This window comes from Eubalaena glacialis, chromosome 1 (assembly GCF_028564815.1).
Source record: "Eubalaena glacialis isolate mEubGla1 chromosome 1, mEubGla1.1.hap2.+ XY, whole genome shotgun sequence".
Taxonomy (NCBI): Eukaryota; Metazoa; Chordata; class Mammalia; order Artiodactyla; family Balaenidae; genus Eubalaena; species Eubalaena glacialis.
The window spans coordinates 58,531,521-58,551,572 of NC_083716.1; the positions used below are offsets into that span (position 1 = coordinate 58,531,521).

The following is a 20,052-nucleotide window of genomic DNA, read 5'->3' on the forward strand; positions in this document are numbered from 1 at the left end:
ATGCGGTGAGACAGCTTGGATGGAGCCAGGAGTAACAGTGCCGTCGTCATGTGCTGGGCACTTAACACGGAGGCTAAGGATTATTACCATCATTCCGAGCGCACAGGGGTCCGCTCAGAACAACAATATGAGCCATTTGTACAAAAGACCGAAATGGAATCCAGATAACAGGTCCAACTGCTCCAAATACCTCCCTCCCCCTGCAGTTAACATTTTACTACCCAACCGAGTAACTAATGAATCTGGCCCAGCATAAATCCCCAGGCACAAATCCCTGCTTCAGGTCTGTGTCTAGACATCCAGACCTGAGTGCAATTTGCACTTTGAGCATTCAGCACCTTATCACTTGTGAGAAATCAAGGTTAATGGGGAGGATGGGGAGGTGTGGCTCACATCGCCCTCCCTCTGGCACAGTGGCTGTAGAATGCGGGTCCCTTGGGTAATGACCGCATCAGGAGATAGAAAGGTCGTCACAGTGTTTGTTCTGTGGCTCTGGTCGTTCTGAAGCACTGACTGGGAGGTTTCTCCGTCTCATTGCAGGCTGTGTTTTGTGAAGCTCAAGCTTCTAATGATAGCCATTGAGTACAAGTCCGCCAACCGAGAGAGCCGGTAAGTTTGCCGTGACCCAGCGGCTGCCTGACGTTTATGATGGTAAGAGTGCAGACTGGGAACGTTCAGTCCACTTCTTTCTTACGCATTATTTATTTGTTTGGAACCCTAATGCAACACCTCTCTGACTCGAAGGCACATTTCAAGGTGTGTTCAGGCAGACACTGCCACTTCTATCCCAGACACGCCTGGCATCCCAAGCCCCACTGGGCACCCAAAGAGTATTTATCCGGGGGAAAAGGATGAGGCATCCAGATCTCTAACCGATCATGCCAACGTACACTTTTCACCCTCTAAGTATAAAACTGGGGACGGACCCTGTGCTTAAACCCATTTTTACTGCTGTGATCAAAAAGCAGGTGGACTCTGGCCTCCTTCATAGCAGGCATGGGGCAGAGTTGTGATGGGAGTTTCCAGCTCTCTTGATAGCCAAATTACAAGCAGCCTATTGTGTACCATATGTTTCTCTCCCGGTGCAACTGAAATCCATGTGGCATGAATATCAGCTTCATGTAAATTAGCCAGGAGAGCAGGGCTTGGAGGCAGGAGCCCTCTTTATTTATTTATTTTGCACTTAATTATGTGCAAATCAGACTGATGAGGGACTGGGTCTGGTCGAAATAGATAACACCCCAGTCAATATATGAGTTTGCGCTGGAAGAATTAATTAATTAATTAATTACTGCGTTGCATTAACAAGGAATTTTGTTGGAGTACTGTATGCAGTACAGACATAAGAGAGATGACTTTTGCTCCCCAGTTCTTATCAATAGTTTTGGAAGAAAGAGCTCACTGAGAAATGCTCAGGCTTGTGTCCTCTGAAAGGACAACCATGCTTTTTTCCTAGCTGTGCTAAAAAGTCTTCCTTTAGGTGCCCAAGGGAAGGGTGCAGATACCCTCCAACATACGCCTTAATAACTGAGCAGAGTGCAGGGCAAGACTAGAAGGTTCCTGCTATCATCATTTAAGGAGTTTTCATTATCTGGGTGAATGACTCAATAAAGCCCCAAATGTGAAGTCCATGTCTCTATGACCAACAAAAAAAACAAAACAAACACTGGATTGTAAGCCCGTCAATCCAATGTTCTCTGTTACCTTACCCACCAGATCAGATTGCTCACAAAGTCAATCTGATCACATGTTAAACTATTTTGAAAATCCAAATCAACCAAAAGGAAGACAAAATGGTAGATTTGGTGGCCACATGGTAGACCATGGTTGTAGCAGTTAACAACTATTTATGCAGATATACATTTTCCTTCTCTGTGCTGGCAAAGTGAAAAATATTATTTGCAAAAAACCCGAGTGTCCTTGGCTCTTTGCTGTTCAACAGATAAGGTGGATGTTTCTGGGATTGCGGCTTGCCCATGTTGTTGCCAATACACACCTGTACCTGTGTAGGGGAAATGTGTATCCTGGGTTTCTGCAAATGATATTCTTCATGTTGCCAAGTCAGTAAATCTTTGTGTAATTCAGTGTTCTCTCTTTATCACTTCTGTGCATCTCTTTAAAAAAAAAGTCACAATGCAGGTGATCCTGAATAGCGCTTCTCCACCATTCTGGAATAATTTCATGGCAGGAGACTGCACCCTGAACCTTGACCAGCCATCTTCCACCTGCCATCTTTTGGTCACAAGGAGGGAAAGAGAAAGGCTGTTAATGGTTCGGTGTGAATCCACTGTCACCATTCTAAGAAAAATAACTCAGAGCTTTCTCTGAAGACACAATCTTTTCTTTGATGGATGTTCCCATTAATTCACAAATCTGAGATGTTTTCAACAAAGCCAGATTTATACATACAGATAGTTTTTTAGAATTTCCTTTTTCAGAAAAGGGAGAAAAGAACTTGTTTGGCTTGGTTTTGGCTTTCTGTGTGCAGCTGCCAGCTTTAATCCTCAGACGTGGCTTGGTCTCAGTGTGGAAGCACATTGGTTCTTCTGGAAAAAGGTGTGCTGGAGGGAATGTGGATCATGCCTCTGAGAAAACACAGGACTTAAACACAATATCCATGTTAAAAAGAACTGAGTTTCTGACCTTCCTGACATAATAGTTTTGATTTTGTTTTTCATTTAAAAATGTCCCATTTCCCTTCCTCTCCCATTTCCTAAGTGATCGGGTGTGAAAATTCGGAGAACCCCGCTTCTCTTTTCCACGCCCACCCCGTGCCTCCGACCTGTGTGAACTGCCTCCTTTGTTGCTGTTATCCCATGATACTGTTTCCATGCTTTGTTGAAAAACCTTGTTTTCACACACATCCTTCAGATAATTTGAAACAAAGGTTTTATTCCTTCTATCCTTCTGGTGTCAGTCAATTTATTATCCAATTGTTTGATTTTCAATTCTTTTCTTGTCGTTTTGCAGAAGCCGAAAGCGGTATGCTCTCTTCGTTAACTTTCCTCCCAACTTCCACCCTCCGTCTTCACGTCTAACCACAGGACTAACCCTTTGCCAAGAATTCAGGAAGACAGAGATTATACATATATGTGTATATGTATATATAATCTCATTCCCTTGTCTAGTATATACATATATATGTATATATATATGTATTTTTATATACAAACCTCTCTCCAACCAGAGTCCATAAAAATTGAAAGTAGCATATTGCTTTTCTTGTTTGATTTGTTGATTCTTTTGGATGACGCACTAACTTCTTTGCAGGAAACCTACACAAAAACAGAGGCCCAATCCTGTTTTCAGTCATGGCACCACCGATGGGAACAAATGCTATTAGAGTTGACAAAGGAGGACGCTTCTCTCCAGCCCTTGGTGTCTGTTTCTGTCCTGTCCTGATGTGTCTCGGTGCCATTTGTCTGCATACCACATCCACGTTCCCAGTGACCTCCTCTGCCCTGTGTCCGGTTTCCCGTTTGTAGAGCTGAATTTGTGTCCGTTTATCCACAAAACAGAGACCAAGCCCTTACACTTAACTCTTTTTCCTTACGCTAATTTTGATGATAACATTTGGGATACTTTCTCTCTGGGCCAGTACTCAGTACAGACTTAGAACACTGCTACTAAATCTCCAGATCATCACATTTGATTTACTGAATGAGTACTGTTTATTGAGATGAACTCATGATGGCTTTCTTTCTTCCCAGTGTGTTTGGGCATATTTCTTAATATGAAGTATCTCAGCTTTCACCATGTGACCTCACCCTGTTTTGCTGCTGTTTTACGTTGCACGAAGCATGACCAAATCCTCATCGATAGATTTTTTTTCAACTTTTTGGGTTAATATTTCCAGTGTCATTTTCTCGAAGACAGTACTGTTGAAAACATACTATTGAGATGCCTACTCGTTCATCTTCTCTAGAGTTGTTTTGCCCTGTGATTGTAATCACTGTCATGTGTTTGTGTTTGTAATTGTGTGTGTGTGTGTGTGTGTGTGTGTGTATTTGTCTGGAACTCTTTCCAAAGTCAGATTCTTCTGTCATTTTCTTGAGTAGAGGTGGCTTCCTGTCAGTTTGGTATTATTGATATGATCCAACTGCGAGAAGTTACTGCAACACTTTGCATCTTCAAAGGTCCACAGTGGTTGCACCTCTGCTGTTGGCTTTTGGCCTTTGAGTGCTTTTATCTTGTGGTGAAGGCATGTTGTGATGTAGGCATGACTTGTCCTGAAGCGTATCAGAAAGTGACACGGCTTGCTCCCAGAACCAAATATCCAGCATGGTCCTTCCCAAATGAACTCTCTTCCCCATCCCATATGGCTACTCTTTTCCTTATGTGCAAAATAGATTTTAAAATGCCATTTCTAAAATTACCGAGATGGATTCAGGCTAAACAAGTCCTGCCCCTGTCATTGGCAGACCACAGTGGCAGTCATTTGAGTGTGACCAACTGGGAGCAATCTTTATTATGCTGTCTCTGTGTCAGTGAATTGGGCTCAAATATATTGAACCATGGACTACACACTGTGCTCTTACATATATTCTGTAAGAAAAGTGCGTGTGTCTAGTTGTGTGGGACTCCAGCAGAATATATTTTAAAGCATAGAAGTAATGAAAAGTGTCAGAAAGGCAATAAGATTTGAGATTTGGGGTTTCTGTAGGCTGTGCCCTAACACAGCCCATAAAATGCAGGGCAACAATTGGGTCAAACAAAGTCCCATGCAATAGCAATCATCTGTGACCTTGTGTGGTCAGAAAGGCCACTTTCCAGTGGCATGATTCATCTGGGCACAGCATGAACTGAAGTTCTAGATGGTTCTTATCTTCTTGCTCTAGTTAATGAAGTCCCATTAGCTTGCTAGACACAGATATAATTACCATGTTATCAAGTACAAACTATCTTCTCATGTGAGTGATATTTTTGTAATTGCTCAGGGAATGGTACACTACACCTATCAAAATTGGGGGGCGGGGAGGAGAGAAATATGCACCTGTCATATTTATCCATAATGGATAAAAGTTTCCTTTAAAAAAATATCTGTTTCAGTTGAATTACTGATCCTTGGTTGTCTCCAAAAACAGCAAACAAGTAAAGTTTATGATGACTGAAGAAGGGATAACTAGATGTTTCCCAGTTGTTATGCATGAGTGGTGGAGAAAGGGAATAAATCATTTTGCCCCATCAAGCCCCAAATCTCCAACCTGACCAATGTTCAGCAAGAGATGCACCATGAAATGAGTTGCAGCTTGAGAGCTGGAGCTCCCTTCCCGGAGGAACCCGACAGGATGTTTCCCTGTTAGACTGAGCCCTGCTAGCAGTTTCATGTGAATGTATTTCATGTTTAGGAACTCATATTTCAGTTTCTAAGTGAGTGGTGTTTTCAATATTGAAATCAATTGTTCCAGCTCCGCAAGTGACATGCCGTTTATATATCTGTATATTTACATATTTATACTTAATGCACCTGGGAGATTCTTAGCTCATTTGCCAACCCCCTAGAAGAGGTGTGGTCACTCCTTTGATAGGCCCGACTGGTAAGAATTGCAGCTTGCTCTTTGAAAGAACAGCTGTGACTACCTTTCTCCTTAATAGAGAGGGAAAGAAGACACTTTTGGAACTGAGACCACTGCTTATGGTTTTCATTCGTTCAACAGATAGTTGAAATGTGCCTATTGCATGCAGGGCTCTAAGCTGGCTATTATGAGAAACTTGTTTACAAAAGTAAATAAAATAGGATTATGTTTTTCACTCTTTTACTTAACTACGGGTTCCCTACAGAAAATACATCTTTGCTTCATGGAGTGGATAAGGGGCCAAAGAATAAGTCTAGATACAGAACTAGTTTGAGAGCAAAGGAAAAAAAGAGAGAGAGAGAGCAAGAATCCTTGGGGAAGGGACCACAGCAGCCCTTTGCCTCCAGCTGTTACTGGATGTTTTCAGTTGAAATTAACAAGGTCATAAAAGAAAGAGGATAATTTATAGTTCCTTGAACTGAGAGAAAGTCCACCCCTGCCAAGAAGATGTCCCCATTGGAATTCTGCTAATTGATATATGGACTTTTTTCTTAGAGATTTTCTTGATTCTTCACATGACACATCTTGAAGTGTATCTCTGATAAGCTAGTGAGTTAGACAGAATTGGAGCAAAAGCCTGATTTAAAGTGAGGCACAAGGAGGGAGACTTTTGGCAGCCATAAGAGCCAAACAAACTTAACATTGGATAGTCTTTTGAGATCAAAGATCTTTGGCAAGATTTACATATTCACATTAGAAGGTCAATAACATATTCTAAGGGTAGCAGGCATTTGGCAGGAAAAAAAGTTACTTCTGTCTAGGATCCTTATCTTGTTATATTTTCAAAGAGAGGAGGATTTACTCTATTTAAACTTTCTAGATTCGGAATGTGGATAGAAGACTGAATGTCTAAAATATCAAAAAGAGTAACATATTTCCTCAGAGAGACTTTGAAACTTAGTACCCTTACACAGGAAGTATTATATGCAAAGGTCCCTTGAAATCAGGGGCACCTGCTTCTTTACCAAACCCTTAAATCTGTGAGTGGAATCCAGCACAGCGAGCTTCCTTAGGTATCTAGATGTCTTTCCTTCATTGTTCTCGAGAGCTGACCTCAGTCTTTCAATTCCTGCCCAGAAGGCTGCCTTAGCCTGATCTGTATACTGCAAATGATGCAGCCTCACGTCATTACATAGAGATGATGTAAAGCCTCTCCCCTCTGTCCAGAAGAGAACTAGAGGGCATCCTGGAATCCCACGGTCAGTGATGTCCTTGGAGGTGCTTTCGGTACCTGAACAATCAGCCATAAGCTTTAAAGAACAGAGAGATACTCCACTGTGCAACCAATAGGCAGTCCAAATGAGCCCATCTCCAGATGTGGCATGGAGATAAAATGTTTCAGATACTGCGGTCGATACAGAGGTCTTTCAATGCCACTGGGATGCCTCCTAGGTAGTTTATTAGCACCAAAGGCAAAATGAGAGCTGTGATGCTGTGAGAAATTATCTACCTCTCGTTTAGTTGTTGTAATTACCTGGCTTACTATTAATAGTGACCATGTATTAAGAACCGACTATGTGGCCCTCACTCTGCACATAGTATGTACTTTAATTCTCTTAGTGACACTTTAAGCTAGTGATTATTCACCCCATTTTACAGATGAGGATAGTGAGGTTTATCGGCAGGTACATGCCCAAGGCCAGGACCTGAGCTCGGCTGCCCGACACAGGCAACTGCTCCCTTAACGGCAGCGAAACTGAGATTTGAACACAAATCTGCTCTACATCAGTGCGCAAAATCTTTCCCCTCCACCACACTAACTTGACTAAAACAAGGCTTGAAGGCTGTAATAAATTATCTCAACCTGCCGTCTCTGGAATGGCAGTCCCGAATTCTCACTGTATGCCAATTCTTATTCACTGTTGCTAAAGAACAAAGGAAATGAAAAGAAACTTTCCATTGATGGGAACCATGACACAATGGGCTTGATCACTGGAGTGCAATTAATGAAGCGTATGATGTAAAAAAGGGAAACAGGGTTCTGTGCGAGGCTTGTTTTGCGCATATATGTCACCAAGACATTGATGAGTGTCAAATTTCCTCTTTTGAATTGCATTGTTAAAATCATGATAGGATTTTTTTTTCACTCAGAAGCTTTTTTTACACCCTTATATGAGTACACATCAAAATGTAGGCTTATCCAACTTTAAGGAATTAGTTCCTTTAAACTCCAGAAGAACCCAGAACTTTTCATATATGTCCCTATATATTATTCTGGAGTGTATAGTTCTTCACCCTGTAACTTTTTATCTCATTATAGACAGGGTATTTTGATAAGAAGTCCTGTGTTCCATTCCATGGGGCCAGCTAAAGTGATAATTTTGACATTTGGGGGGCATTTTTTTGCAATAATAAATAATAAAAATAATCACTAATATGCATTGAGCTTTCTGTGCATCATCTCCCTTAATCCTCTGAAAAAAGACTGTGCTTATCTTCATCTCCATCTCATAGGTGAGGCAATTGAGTTCTAGGAAGATTTAGTACCTTGCCCAAAGTCAGACAGCTACTGAATGGCAGGGCTGGAATTTGGACATAATTTCTGATTGCAGAACCAGGGCACAGAAGAACTGCCATGCAGGCAAGGGGGCAGGAAAGTGCAAAATCCAGCATCCTGCCTTTCTACAACATTCCACTTATTTGGATTTGAAAAAGGGATCCATCTAAACTGTGGTAAACTCTGACCCTTTTCCTCCCATGATCCTGAAAAGTCAGAGGGCTCTTAAACCAAGGTGAAGAGCTGTAGTAGGGGTGATTGGGAGGTGCCTGTATGGAGCTTCTGCCCCTCGCAAGCTGTGCTGTTAGCATGGCCTGCTGCTTCCTGACTGGCGAGGAATCTCACTGTTGTCTGTGGTTCTAGGTCAGAACACTCAAATCTTCATGGACTCTTGCTATTATTTAGTGTTAATCGCAACGATGTCACAGGATTGGTTTCCCCCTGGCAGGTCTTGTTATGGGTAATGATGGAACTTCTTGTGACCACAGACATTTTGCAGTAATGATCTGCTGTGAGTTCTCCGAACAGAACAAAGGTTCATCTGGGTCCTTCCTGTCTCGCTACAGACACATCACTCTGTTGGCCGCGGCACTTTCTGGGAATGGTTTTACCGGCAGTTAAAGATTACACGTTAAATACCATTCTCTGTTTTGATTGTTTTAGACAGTTGAGGACTTCCTTTAGCCTGATTCCAAACATCTATTACCTTAAACACCAGCTTTTCAGATCAAAGAATACCTCTGTCGTATCTAGTGCTGCATTTACAATGCCTCAATTCCGTGTCCATTAAGCCCAAAGCCTCATCTCAGTCTCTGTGTCAGATAGCCCTGTATTCTGCTTTTGATCTGAAGACAATTAAACTTGTTTGTTTCATCCATTTATTAGATTAGGATACACTTATCTCTTCTGTCAGTCCAAACACAACTTGGTCAGCTAATCTATTTATACCACTTTGAAATAGGACAGGGTATATTTAGGTTCATACTTCCCCGCAGGGGAAGTTTTTTTAGGGATAATTTGCATTCGTTTTCTAATTACAGTTGGCCCCAATCAGGATATACTAGACACGTACCTTAATCAAACACTCCCATACATCTTTGTAAACAGCAGACTGGAATCATTAAGTATTTCCAACTGCTGGCATTTTTCTTTCTCATTGTTAGGGTAGGTCCAATTCTTTCTACCCAGGCTGCACATGGAATCCACTTCCATGTCCTTATCAATGTCATGCAGATGTTCTGTTTGCTTCTGCATTGGTTACAGGTGTCCCGTACCATTCCCTGCAGTAGTATGTGGTGTGCATATATGTATGTTTCTGTATGCATATAGGGGTCCCATTAATGCTCTGTCATCTAATGGAAAATTAGCGTAGCCATAGCTCTATTAGACCAATAACACTCAACATTGACCGTCAACAGCAATTTCCAAAAGGATATATTATTAGGAACTTTGCTTCGAATCAGAAGCCCATGGCAATCCCATTGTACAAACCTGGCCCTAAAACCTGGATTTGCTTTGATATCTGCAACTGGGAGTATGCCAACCTGGGAACTGGGCAGCAGACCTTTATGATGGCGTTATCCAATTAAATGTGTGGGACAGTGGATGTCAGGCTGTAGACAAAATCTTTGGGGAAAGCATTAGACTAGTGGGCCCCCTATAAAGTTAACAGTACGGTGTAGCCTTCAAGGTTTTCTTCAGAACACGACCTCATAACTATGTCTTCTTTGTTTGTTTTTGTTCACTGAGCAGTATATTAATTAATCCTGGAAACCACCTTAAGATCCAAGAAGGTACTTTAGGATTTTTCATCGCAAGCGATGCCAAAGAAGTTAAAAGGTAAGGGTTTATTTTCACTTGCCTTCCTTTTTGGCTCAGACATATGTATCCCCATCCACTGAGATATGCTTTCAATGTGTACCGGGCCCTAACCCCGAAGCTTCTTAACATGTCTGTGGGCATCAAATGGTGCTGAATCTTAGGAAAAAGAGAATGTGCTTTCAAATGCTTTCATGGATTCCTCTTCACACAATCAATTCCACACCTTTGAATTAGAATAATAACATTTTAGACCTAGGAGGCCCTAGATACCTGCTCTTTCATTTTCCAGGGGAGGAAAGTGAGTCCCAGGGAGCCTAAGTGATTGTTCAAGATCATCCTGATTTTTGATGACCCAGAACAACACAACATAGGATAACCGGCCCCTTGTCTAGTGCTGTTTACTTAATATTATCCAGACAGATTTACTCGAGAATTAACCGTTTTCTACTTTAAGTGCCACATGGAATCTCAAAAGGTTTGGATTAATTTCAGATGAAATACTAAACCGGCTGTATTTTTATTGGTGGCCTTCTAGGTAAGTGGCGGAAGTTGTCAGGTTCACTTCTTAAGCCTCTATAGGTACAGCCCAGGATTTCACTGGCCTCAGTGCTTCATGACACTCTTATTAGTATCCTCAAACTTGTTTAAGCAGCCCGGGAAATCATAGGGTTTTTTTGCAGAACACCGTGGAGTTATTGTTATATTTGATTCTAGCCTGTGAACTAGGAAAAACTTACTAGTAGAAACTGTGACTCAGATGGTCAGACAGGTCACTCAGCTCAACAACAGTGTTACATAAAATATTTTAAATAAATGATGGATTGTCAAGATCTATCATTTTTATATAAGCCTATTGTCTTCATTCAGTGAGCTCCTCCTCAAAGCCAGGCCTGTGCTAGGTGATCTGTGTTCTTTAATGCTACTCCTCAAAATAACCTGGTGAGGTAGGTCTTCTAAAGCTCTTCAGGCTTTGGTTTCCTCATCTGTGAAATTGAGACAAGTGATTTGTTCAAGGCCATGCAGCACATAAGCAAGTGGCAGAGCCCAATTAGAACTGGTCTTTCCTTTTCTAAAACCCACATTTTCGACCACACTTAATAATACTAGCAAATTCTTATGCAGAGTTCAGTGTGCGCCTGCACTGTTCTAAGAACCAGGTACCAGGTGTTGATGAACTCATGTAATCCTCTCGACAAACTCAGACAGGTACCATTACTATTCCCATTTACATGCGAGGAAACTGAGGTGCAGGTTGGTTAACTAACTCGCCCAAAGCCACACTGCTAGTGTAAAGTCAGGATTTAAAACCAGGAAGTCCCGTTCCAGAGCTTATGTTCTTAATTATTTGCCAAGAGGTGAGCCTGCCACGCGGAGTACAGACCTATGAGATTTGATAACTGACACTTATTTTCTTCTTCTTCACCCACTCTTGCAAACTAGCCATACTAGTTATAAAAGCTTTTAGGAAAAAATGGGGTGCAGAAGCAAAAAAAAATATCCTTAAGATTGAGGAATCTAATGATTTAAATTTACTTCTGGAAATTGGGAAAGGATTGCCATTATTCAGGTGTGGAAGAGGAAAACCTCCTTGTCTAGTTCCTGGACCCTCACCTTTTCCAGGAGTACCCCTGAAACTGGGGTCACCTGAGAGAGGCAAGTGTGAGGGTAAATGAGACTGAAGCCCCTCCAGGTCTTCTGGGAGAGAAGGTTGTGCCCCCCTCCAAACTGCGAGGCACAAAAGCTGGAAACAGCATCACAGCACCATGCATGGGGGCTGGGAGCACAGCGGCACCATCGATCACAGGTACCTCCCAGATAGCAAATATAATATGAAGCTCCCATTTGTGTAATTCTATTTCCTGTTGCATCGCTCACTAATGAATGTCACAAATACCAGGCAGTCCAAAAAACAAATTACCTCCTGTATTAGGGAGTGCAATATGTCTCATTTCAGTGCTTTATGGTATTCACAAATACATGCTGACACAATCAGCCTCGACGCCAGCCTGTAATTTTCCATGGTGTGTGATGTGTCAAGAGCAAATGCTGGCAGTTAGGGGATTTCGAATAGATGAAGACTGCAGAAAACCACAGAAAGGACATCGGAGGTTTGAAGGAAACTAAACAAGTTTTGTAAAAATGGAAAAGTAGATTATGATGATCTAGTATTGAGTTTGCACCCTCTGCTGCAAAAAAGCAACGGAAAAAGTTAATGGATTGTAGCTCAGAGAAACTTTCAGATGCAGTGTTTTAGGAAAAGAGGAGTGAAAGCCTCCAAGCATTCTCATACTCCTTCATTTATCAAATGTGCGCAGGTCACTCACTTCTGAGACCACTCTGTACTAGGCGCCAGGGAAGCAGTGGTGAACAGTGGGGAGAAGATGCTGCTCTCATGGGCTCACATTCTGGGGAGGAGAGAACTGCAGTTTGGTTTATTCGTGGTGCAAAGAATTAATGCAGCTGCCACTGATTTAGATTGGGGGTAAGTGACGGCTGCTCTGAGGGAGAAAGATTTGAGCAGAGATGGAGGTGATGGGAAAGAATCCATCATACAGGGATCAGAAGGGAAGAGGAGACACGGTGGGAACAATTTTGTCGTGTTCAGGGAACCTAGGGGAAGAAAGTGGGCTAGATGAGGTTAGAGGGAAAGGCAGGGGCTCGTTTCCATAGGACTTTTTACAGTGGTTGTGTTAGTATAAAATGGAGTCATGGGTGGTTTTAAGCTGGGGGTGATGTAGTCTGATTTATGTTATTAAGAGGTGTTTCCATCTGCGTGGTAGAGGATAGGATGTGGTAGGGTGGGAGAGGAGGCCAACAGACTCACGGACTGCTGCATAGTTTAGGTGGGACATGATAGCTTGGGCTAGATTGGTGAGTGGAGGTGGAGAGAAGTAAGGGCAATTCAGGATATATTTTAGATAGTCTGTAGGACCCACTGATGAACTGGCTATAAGAAGTGAGGGGAAGAAGAGAAATCAAAAATGGAGCCTAGATTTGGAGCTTATGCAGTTGGGGGGATGGTGGCTCCATCTTACTGAGATGGGGAAAACTGGGGAAAGAGCAAGTTTGAGGTGGTAGGAAATCAAGAATTCTATTTGGACGAGGATAAGCAGGCAGTACCTACTAAACATGCACATGGAGATGTCATAAAGCCAGCGGGACCTGAGATTCTGGCATTCTGGGAAAAGGTGAGGGCTGGAGATGTAAATTTGGGTGCTGTATCAGTGAGGGTCCTGGCAAGAAACAGATGACACACTTAAATGGGAAAAGGGAGAAGAGTTTTATGAAGGAACCATATAAAGCTGTGGGCAGAGAGTTAAGGGAAACTAACAAGGGATGGCAAAGCATCCCAGAGCTAGCAACAGAGGGGAGCCACTCTCAGCCCTGGATCTGCAGACTCGAGGGGAAGGAGGGCTATCAGAACCCGGAGAGAGAGATTGTAGTGTAGGAAAGGCTGCCTGGCAGGAGCCGTATCCTTCAGTAGAGAAATGTCACTACTACCATTTCATGACCACCCTCCGGTCTCCTGCTGTCCCCTCCCATTGGCCAAACAACTGGAGAACCTGAGGACAAGGAGATCCTGAAGGCCAGCCTTGCAGGATGCAGATCTGGTCTTGATGATGCATGGGGCCAGGTCACCAGCTGTTTGGAGAAGGGGTGGGAGGAGAGGGAGTGGTGAGGAGGGCAGAGAGGATTGACATGGGAGGAGAAGGTACGGGGGATGGGGGGGAATCCTGAAGAGTGTGAAAAGGCCCCCGGAATCCACAGCCATGGATTTCAAGTGAGATCAGTCGGCACAGAGGTGTGTCCTTTCCCCAGCAATGCTCAGCTGCTTGGGTGCAGGTGTGCAGTAGGGCGGGGCTTTGCCAGGTGAGCATGAGAGGCAGAGATGCATGGGGAAGAGAAAGGTGCCTGCAGAGAAGTGCCACTTGGCAAAAATCAGCTGGAGCTTAGGTACTCTGCTCCCTTCAGTTGGGTGGGGGGGTGGTGTCTCCAGGTCACCACTCATTAACTTTACCTGTCTGGCCCTTCGAATATTTCACTTTCAGAATCCAGCTTTAATTCATGAAGTAATCATACTTTATCTTTTCAATAGTCTATTCAGACTCATCATCCTCTCACTACCTCTTTAGTAGAGATGTGTTAAGATCTTGGGCTCTGGCACTAGACTGTGTGGATTTGAATCCTGGCTCTGCCACTCTTAGCTGTGTGACCTTGGGCAGGCCACTTAACCTCTCTGTGCTTCAGTTTCCTTATCTGTAAAACAGAGATAATAATATCTCCTTCAAAGGATTGTTCGAGGATCAAATATGTTAATGCTTATAAAATGCTTAGAACAGCTCCTGGCCTATAATCTGTGCTCTCTAAATGCTAGCTGTTATTTTTGTTACAATTATTATTATGTGTAGCATCAAATGGGGGAGAAAATGGCCAAAGGAAGTGGAAGCAAAATCACTTCCTCCTTTCCTGTCCTTCCCCTTTCAAGGCAGGTCATCACCGATTGGGTTCTTAGCCACATTGTCACTCAGACAAGCAGTCAGCTACCTTTCATTTTTTGCAAGATGGATGAGAACTGGCATTTAAATAGTGGGTGAGCTGCTAGGGTGGAAAGAACTTTGGGCTTGGATTTAGAAGTCCTGGAGCCGGCCAAGGTCCAGACAGAATGACTTTGGGCAGGTCACAACAACCTCCCCAGTTTACAGATGAGGACACTGAGTCCCAGGGACTTTGACTGCAAGATCTGCAAGACCTCTCCCAGATCCCAGAGTCTTAATGTTGCTTTCCAACCAGTGCCAGCCATAAATGAAGTTCCGTGAAAAACAAAAAGGAACCAAGAAGAAAATGGTCAAGAATTGTGTTTATTTCTTTATAGCCCGGGTCAAGGAAAGACTGTGTTTATTCCCGGCATTCAGTCGCATGTTGGGAATGGTGAAGGCGGTGAGACAAGGATTTTGTTAATGCCCTTATCCAGAGGGCTGTTCCAATGAATTTTATCACAGTATCCCCCAGTTTTGAAAGGACACAGGCCCCCAGTGCTGTTCTTCTAGGCCCTGTGCATTTTATTTTGTTTCATTTATTCCTGTGCATTTTATTTTCTATTTTTTAATTAATTAATTAATTAATGTATGTATTTATTTATTTACTTATGGCTGCGTTGGGTCTTCGTTGCTGGGCGCGGACTTTCTCTAGTTGCAGCGAGCGGGGGCTACTCTTCCTTGTGGTGCGCGGGCTTCTCATTGCGGTGGCTTCTCTTGTTGCAGAGCACGGGCTCTAGAGCGCAGGCTCAGTAGTTGTGGCGCACGGGCCTAGTTGCTCCACGGCATGAGGGATCTTCCCGGACCAGGGATCGAACCCGTGTCCCCTGCACTGGCAGGCAGATTCTTAACCACTGTGCCACCAGGGAAGTCCCTATTCCTGTGCATTTTAAATAGTGCTCCGGGGCTTCCCTGGTGGCGCAGTGGTTGAGAATCTGCCTGCCAATGCAGAGGATACGGGTTCGAGCCCTGGTCTGGGAAGATCCCACATGCCGTGGAGCAACTAGGCCCGTGAGCCACAACTACTGAGCCTGCGCGTCTGGAGCCTGTGCTCCGCAACAAGAGAGGCCGCGACAGTGAGAGGCCCGCGCACCACAATGAAGAATGGCCCCCGTTCGCCGCAACTAGAGAAAGCCCTTGCACAGAAACGAAGACCCAACACAGCCAAAAATAAATAAATTAATTAATTAATTTAAAAAAAAATAATGCTCCAATGACCTTGTTTTGTCTCATCCAGAATATCTCCGACACAGCCAATGGACCTTGTAATCATATATTAACATTTGAGTCACGGGAGGATTTTCTTGTTGGTTGCTTCCTCTGGGTCTCCTTCTATCCAACCCAATCCTGTAATACCCTCTGCCCACCCCATCCAGGGGGTCACATGAGCTGTGCTCCTTAGTAAGAAGAAAACCTTCGGTGATGATGTGTTCGCAGGCCTGGATGATATGGGAGTGGGTCCAGCCAATTTGGGAGTAAATATGGGCTATGATACCCCAGAAGGAATTTGACAGAGGGCCCCTTTGACTTTCCCTTTCCACTTTCCTCCTCAACCTCTCTCGCTCTGGCTGACAAGAGAAGGTGCTTTCCAAGTGAGTAGGCTAATATTTTTATTTGACTGAGGAATGTCATCATTGTGCCCCTTTAATACCTATTTGACCAGACCGTGAGGATGTCGGAGATGTATTTAACTTCCCGCCAAGGGCCCAGGGCTGGTTGCCCATGTGTTCTGATGAGCGGCATTTAGAGCTGTTCTCCAAAATGAAAGAGGAGCGAGCAGATGTGGTGTGTCACGTCAGCAATCTCTCTCCCAGCTCCTTTTCAAATAAAAGTTTATGAAGAGAAACACTAACTCAAATCGCAGAATCCTATGTTTGAAATAAATGGTCTCGCAACAAACATTTCCGTCTGTAAACGTCTAAACCTTTCAGAAGATTAAAGGAAATTAGTGCTGGCGTGTTTCATTAATTTGGCACCATGGTGGAGGAAATGTGGTCCTCATTTCACTTGGGTGGATTATGAAACGTGTCAGTTTTTCCATTCTTTTTCTCCAGGGCATTTTTTTACTGCAAGGCCTGTCATGATGACATCACGGATCCCAAAAGAATAAAAAAATGCGGCTGCAAACGGCGTAAGTAGTGTTTCTTTCCCCCTTCCCTCCCTCTTTCCTTCCTTTTTTCCCCCAATTCATTTCCCTTCTCCTTTTCCTTTTAAAGAAACACTAAACATCAAGAGGTTCTTGAATATGTTTATGTTTCACCCTGCAGTTTAAAGAGACATGAAATTAATACCTGTCCTCACTTGATCAGAGCAGAGGATGGAAAATCACCACCATCAACACCTCGGCGTGAACCTCATGCCTAATCCCCACTTCTTGACTCTGAAGGGATGCCTAGGTAGATGTGTCCAGTCAAACAGAGCAAATGCAGCGTATGAGAAGGAGGGCAGCCAAGGCCCTGGAGGAGGGAGTGGTTTTGCATAGTGATTTCCAGTGGATGAGAGGCTGTCAAGTGGAAAGATGGCCGTGCTAGGGCTGACGGGAAACTGGGTCTGAGGATTCGGTCTCCCAAACGGGAGCTGACTCTCTTTGCATCTGGGATTCCTGCCAGTTTGGGTACCAAAGGCCAGAGTTTTCAATTGTGATACCCTCAGATTGGCCCAAGGAAGGAACTTGGTCATCACCAATGGGCTTTATTTGCCATTGCCCCAGTGACCGACCTCAAACACCATCGCTCTTTGGGATAGACTAGATTGGGCTTTGATAGCTCCTGACATATCGTCTCAGACTCCTTACAAAGCAACTTGCCACTGGGACTTCTTGAGAAAGATATGGTAAATCAGGAATGGTGGATGGTGAGCTCTCGAAAAACTAGGGCTTAAAGTGAGGTTTGCAGTCATTATGTTGCATTGCCTAATGGAGTTTGTTCACAACCCTGGAGAAAACAACGATAGTGATGCCTTCCTTCCCATGGTGATTTAATGTTTCCAAAGCTCTTTATGATCGTTATTTTTGTTGTTCCTCACCATCACCCTGCGTAATTGGCAGATGGTGTTATTAATCCCGTTTTACAAAAAGAGGAAACTGAGGCTCCAAGTTTCATGGGAGGATGAGATTGCTGAGAGTCACATAGATCCAACAGACAGGGGTTCAGGCTCACCCGAAGGCTTCTCTTGGTGCTGTGCCCTAGTCTTTTTTCTAAGAGAGAAGGGCCAGGTGGGTGAAATTGGGTCTGGTGAGTAAGAACCCAACTATAAAGGATCACCCCATAAAATACTTTTTCGCAAGCACACACCAGACAGAAGAGCACCATTCCTGAGATACGCTGACCGGAGCAAGAGCTTCTTTCACAGAAGCCATAAAGGGGAGCACAGGAAATACAAAATCAGTGAGACATAAACACCACTCTGCTGGAGCACGGAGGAGACACTCAGCCTCGTGGGTAAATACCCAGAGAAACACTCTTGGTCTAGAGCAGTTTCTGTAGAAATCTTCTTGGGCTGGTTCCCAAGCTTGGGGCAGCTTAGGTCCACTGTTTTGCTCCCCCTTCTCCACTGACTTAACACACATGGCCCCCTCCACCCCGCTCTGACACCTCACCAAAATGAGTATCCATATGTCAGGACAGGAACCTCTAACTTCTTGGGGCCTAAGGACTCTCCAGTTCCGACAACCTACCAGGAAGAGCATCCAAGGGCCTATAAAGGCACAGAACAAACTCACTCCCCAACCAATCCCCCAAACTCCGAACTCAAAAGGCCCTTCTCACCAGGCAGTGCTCCCAGCCCAGCTCAGTTATCTGTAAACACAGAAACACAGCTCAGCTGACCAGGCATCACCCAGATCACGTCCATCAGAAGGAACACAACATCCCAAGGCAGAAGTACATGAGAGAGAGTAACAAATACAAGAGGATGAACCCATGTCAGAAAACACTTGTAGTGGAGAGGGTTGGGGAGTGTAGGAGAGTATTGAGGCCAGTAACCCTTGACCAGATATTTGCCAGAGAACCTGGCCCCATGGGGGTATCAGTGAAATGACAAGGCTACTTTCACGTGTTGATCAGTCATTCACATATATTTGAGTGCCTTCTTTGTGCAAGGCGCTATTCTGGGTGCTAAGGATGGAGCAGTGAACGAGATAGTCCCTGCCCTCCTGAAGCCTTCACTCTAGTGAATGGAGACAAGCCATGATCACAGAAATAATTAAATGCCTTCAGACAGAGACAAGTGCTCTGAAGAGAGAGGAGACTGCCTGAGGGTGTGAGGGACCTTGTAGGGATGCTGCTTCAGCTAGAAAGGTCTGGAAGACCTCCTTTGAGAGGTGACACTGAAGCTGAGACTCAGTCCAGGTAGACAGAAGAGCAAGGGCAAAGGTAGGGATAAGTTAGTGGTGTTCGAGGTAAGGCAGGAAGGCCAGTGGGGCTGGTGGGATTGGGGAGAGGGTGGTAGGAGACGAGGTCAAAAAGGCAGGCAGGGGCCATGGGAAGAAACGGGGTTTTAGTGCTATGATAAGTACAGCCATTGGAAGAGTTTAAACGAGTTAATGACATCATCAGTTCTTATTTGAAAGGATCTCCCTGGTGACTGGACAGAGAACAGGCTCTAGGGAGGCACGAGTGGAAATGGCAGGAGGAAGAGCGAGCGTCTCTGACTCCTGCTCTGATGCTGGAATGTTCCTCACGGGGCACTATCTATAGTAGAACCCAGCAGACTGGTTTTTAAGTCCCTAGAAATGAGGATTTGGCCTCTAGGATATTTTTCCATCTTGGTTCCAGGCAAGCAAACGGCAGCTGACTTTAACTTCATCCTGGGGAGAGAGGCACGTAATTGTCTGAAATAATTCTGCTCTCCTCATTACCTTTAACGTTGGTTCAGCTAGTGAATCGAATGATCTCCCCATCCTGTGCGGTACAGATTGCTACAAAAGGACTGTCTCTGCAAAGCCAAGCCAGTGTGACAGGGTCTTGCTCTCTCTCTCTGCACCCCTCTCCCCTCCTTGGGCTCCTTGTCTCATAGAGGCCCTCAGCTGTGAGGTTAATGTTTGATAACAATCAGAATTGTCCAGATATCATTCTTCCTCATTAAAAGGTCATAGACTGTGTTACAGAGGACGGGTTGCGGATGTGGATGTGTAAATTGTGGTTCGAATAAAACGAATGATTAAACATGAACGTCCTAGGGCATACCAGGCAGGTTAGGAAATTGGCGAAGATAGATTTTGGTTGCAAAGAAACTTTTGTTAGAAGCAGAGCTAGAATTATTAATAATGCGGGGTGGGGGGGTTCCTGCCTTTGAATGCACATTGCCTGGTGCCCTAAGTTGGAGAGGGCAGCTGACCCATAGTCAACTGCCCGAACCTGTTAGGCCAGGTATTAGTAATTCACCCTGGAATGATAAGTTTCCGGGAGGGCAGAGCTGATGACATCAGTGGTCTTTATCTACGGTTTTCTAACCCTCCCCTCCCAACCTGGCTTTTCCCTTTCCAAATAACCCTCCACCCAGCCCCCAACCTCCCCATTCACCTTCATTCAACAGCCTTAAACATCTCGCGTCATACTATCTGGAGAAATATCAAGTGTGTGCACTCCATTTTTGGAAATTCTCTGGTAGTATAGTTTAACTT

The 20,052-nt window shown here is 44.1% G+C and overlaps 1 protein-coding gene across 2 annotated transcripts in view; it reads left to right on the forward strand.

Moving 5' to 3' along the window:
• KCNMA1 (potassium calcium-activated channel subfamily M alpha 1) overlaps positions 1-20,052 on the forward strand; it is a 735,999-nt gene that overhangs the window by 590,764 nt on the left and 125,183 nt on the right. For both annotated transcript variants that reach the window (XM_061197119.1, XM_061197100.1), the window contains exons 16-18: positions 541-609; positions 9,826-9,912; positions 16,484-16,560. In XM_061197119.1, coding sequence (XP_061053102.1) covers positions 541-609; positions 9,826-9,912; positions 16,484-16,560 — 233 coding nt within the window. The remainder of the gene's footprint in view (positions 1-540; positions 610-9,825; positions 9,913-16,483; positions 16,561-20,052) is intronic.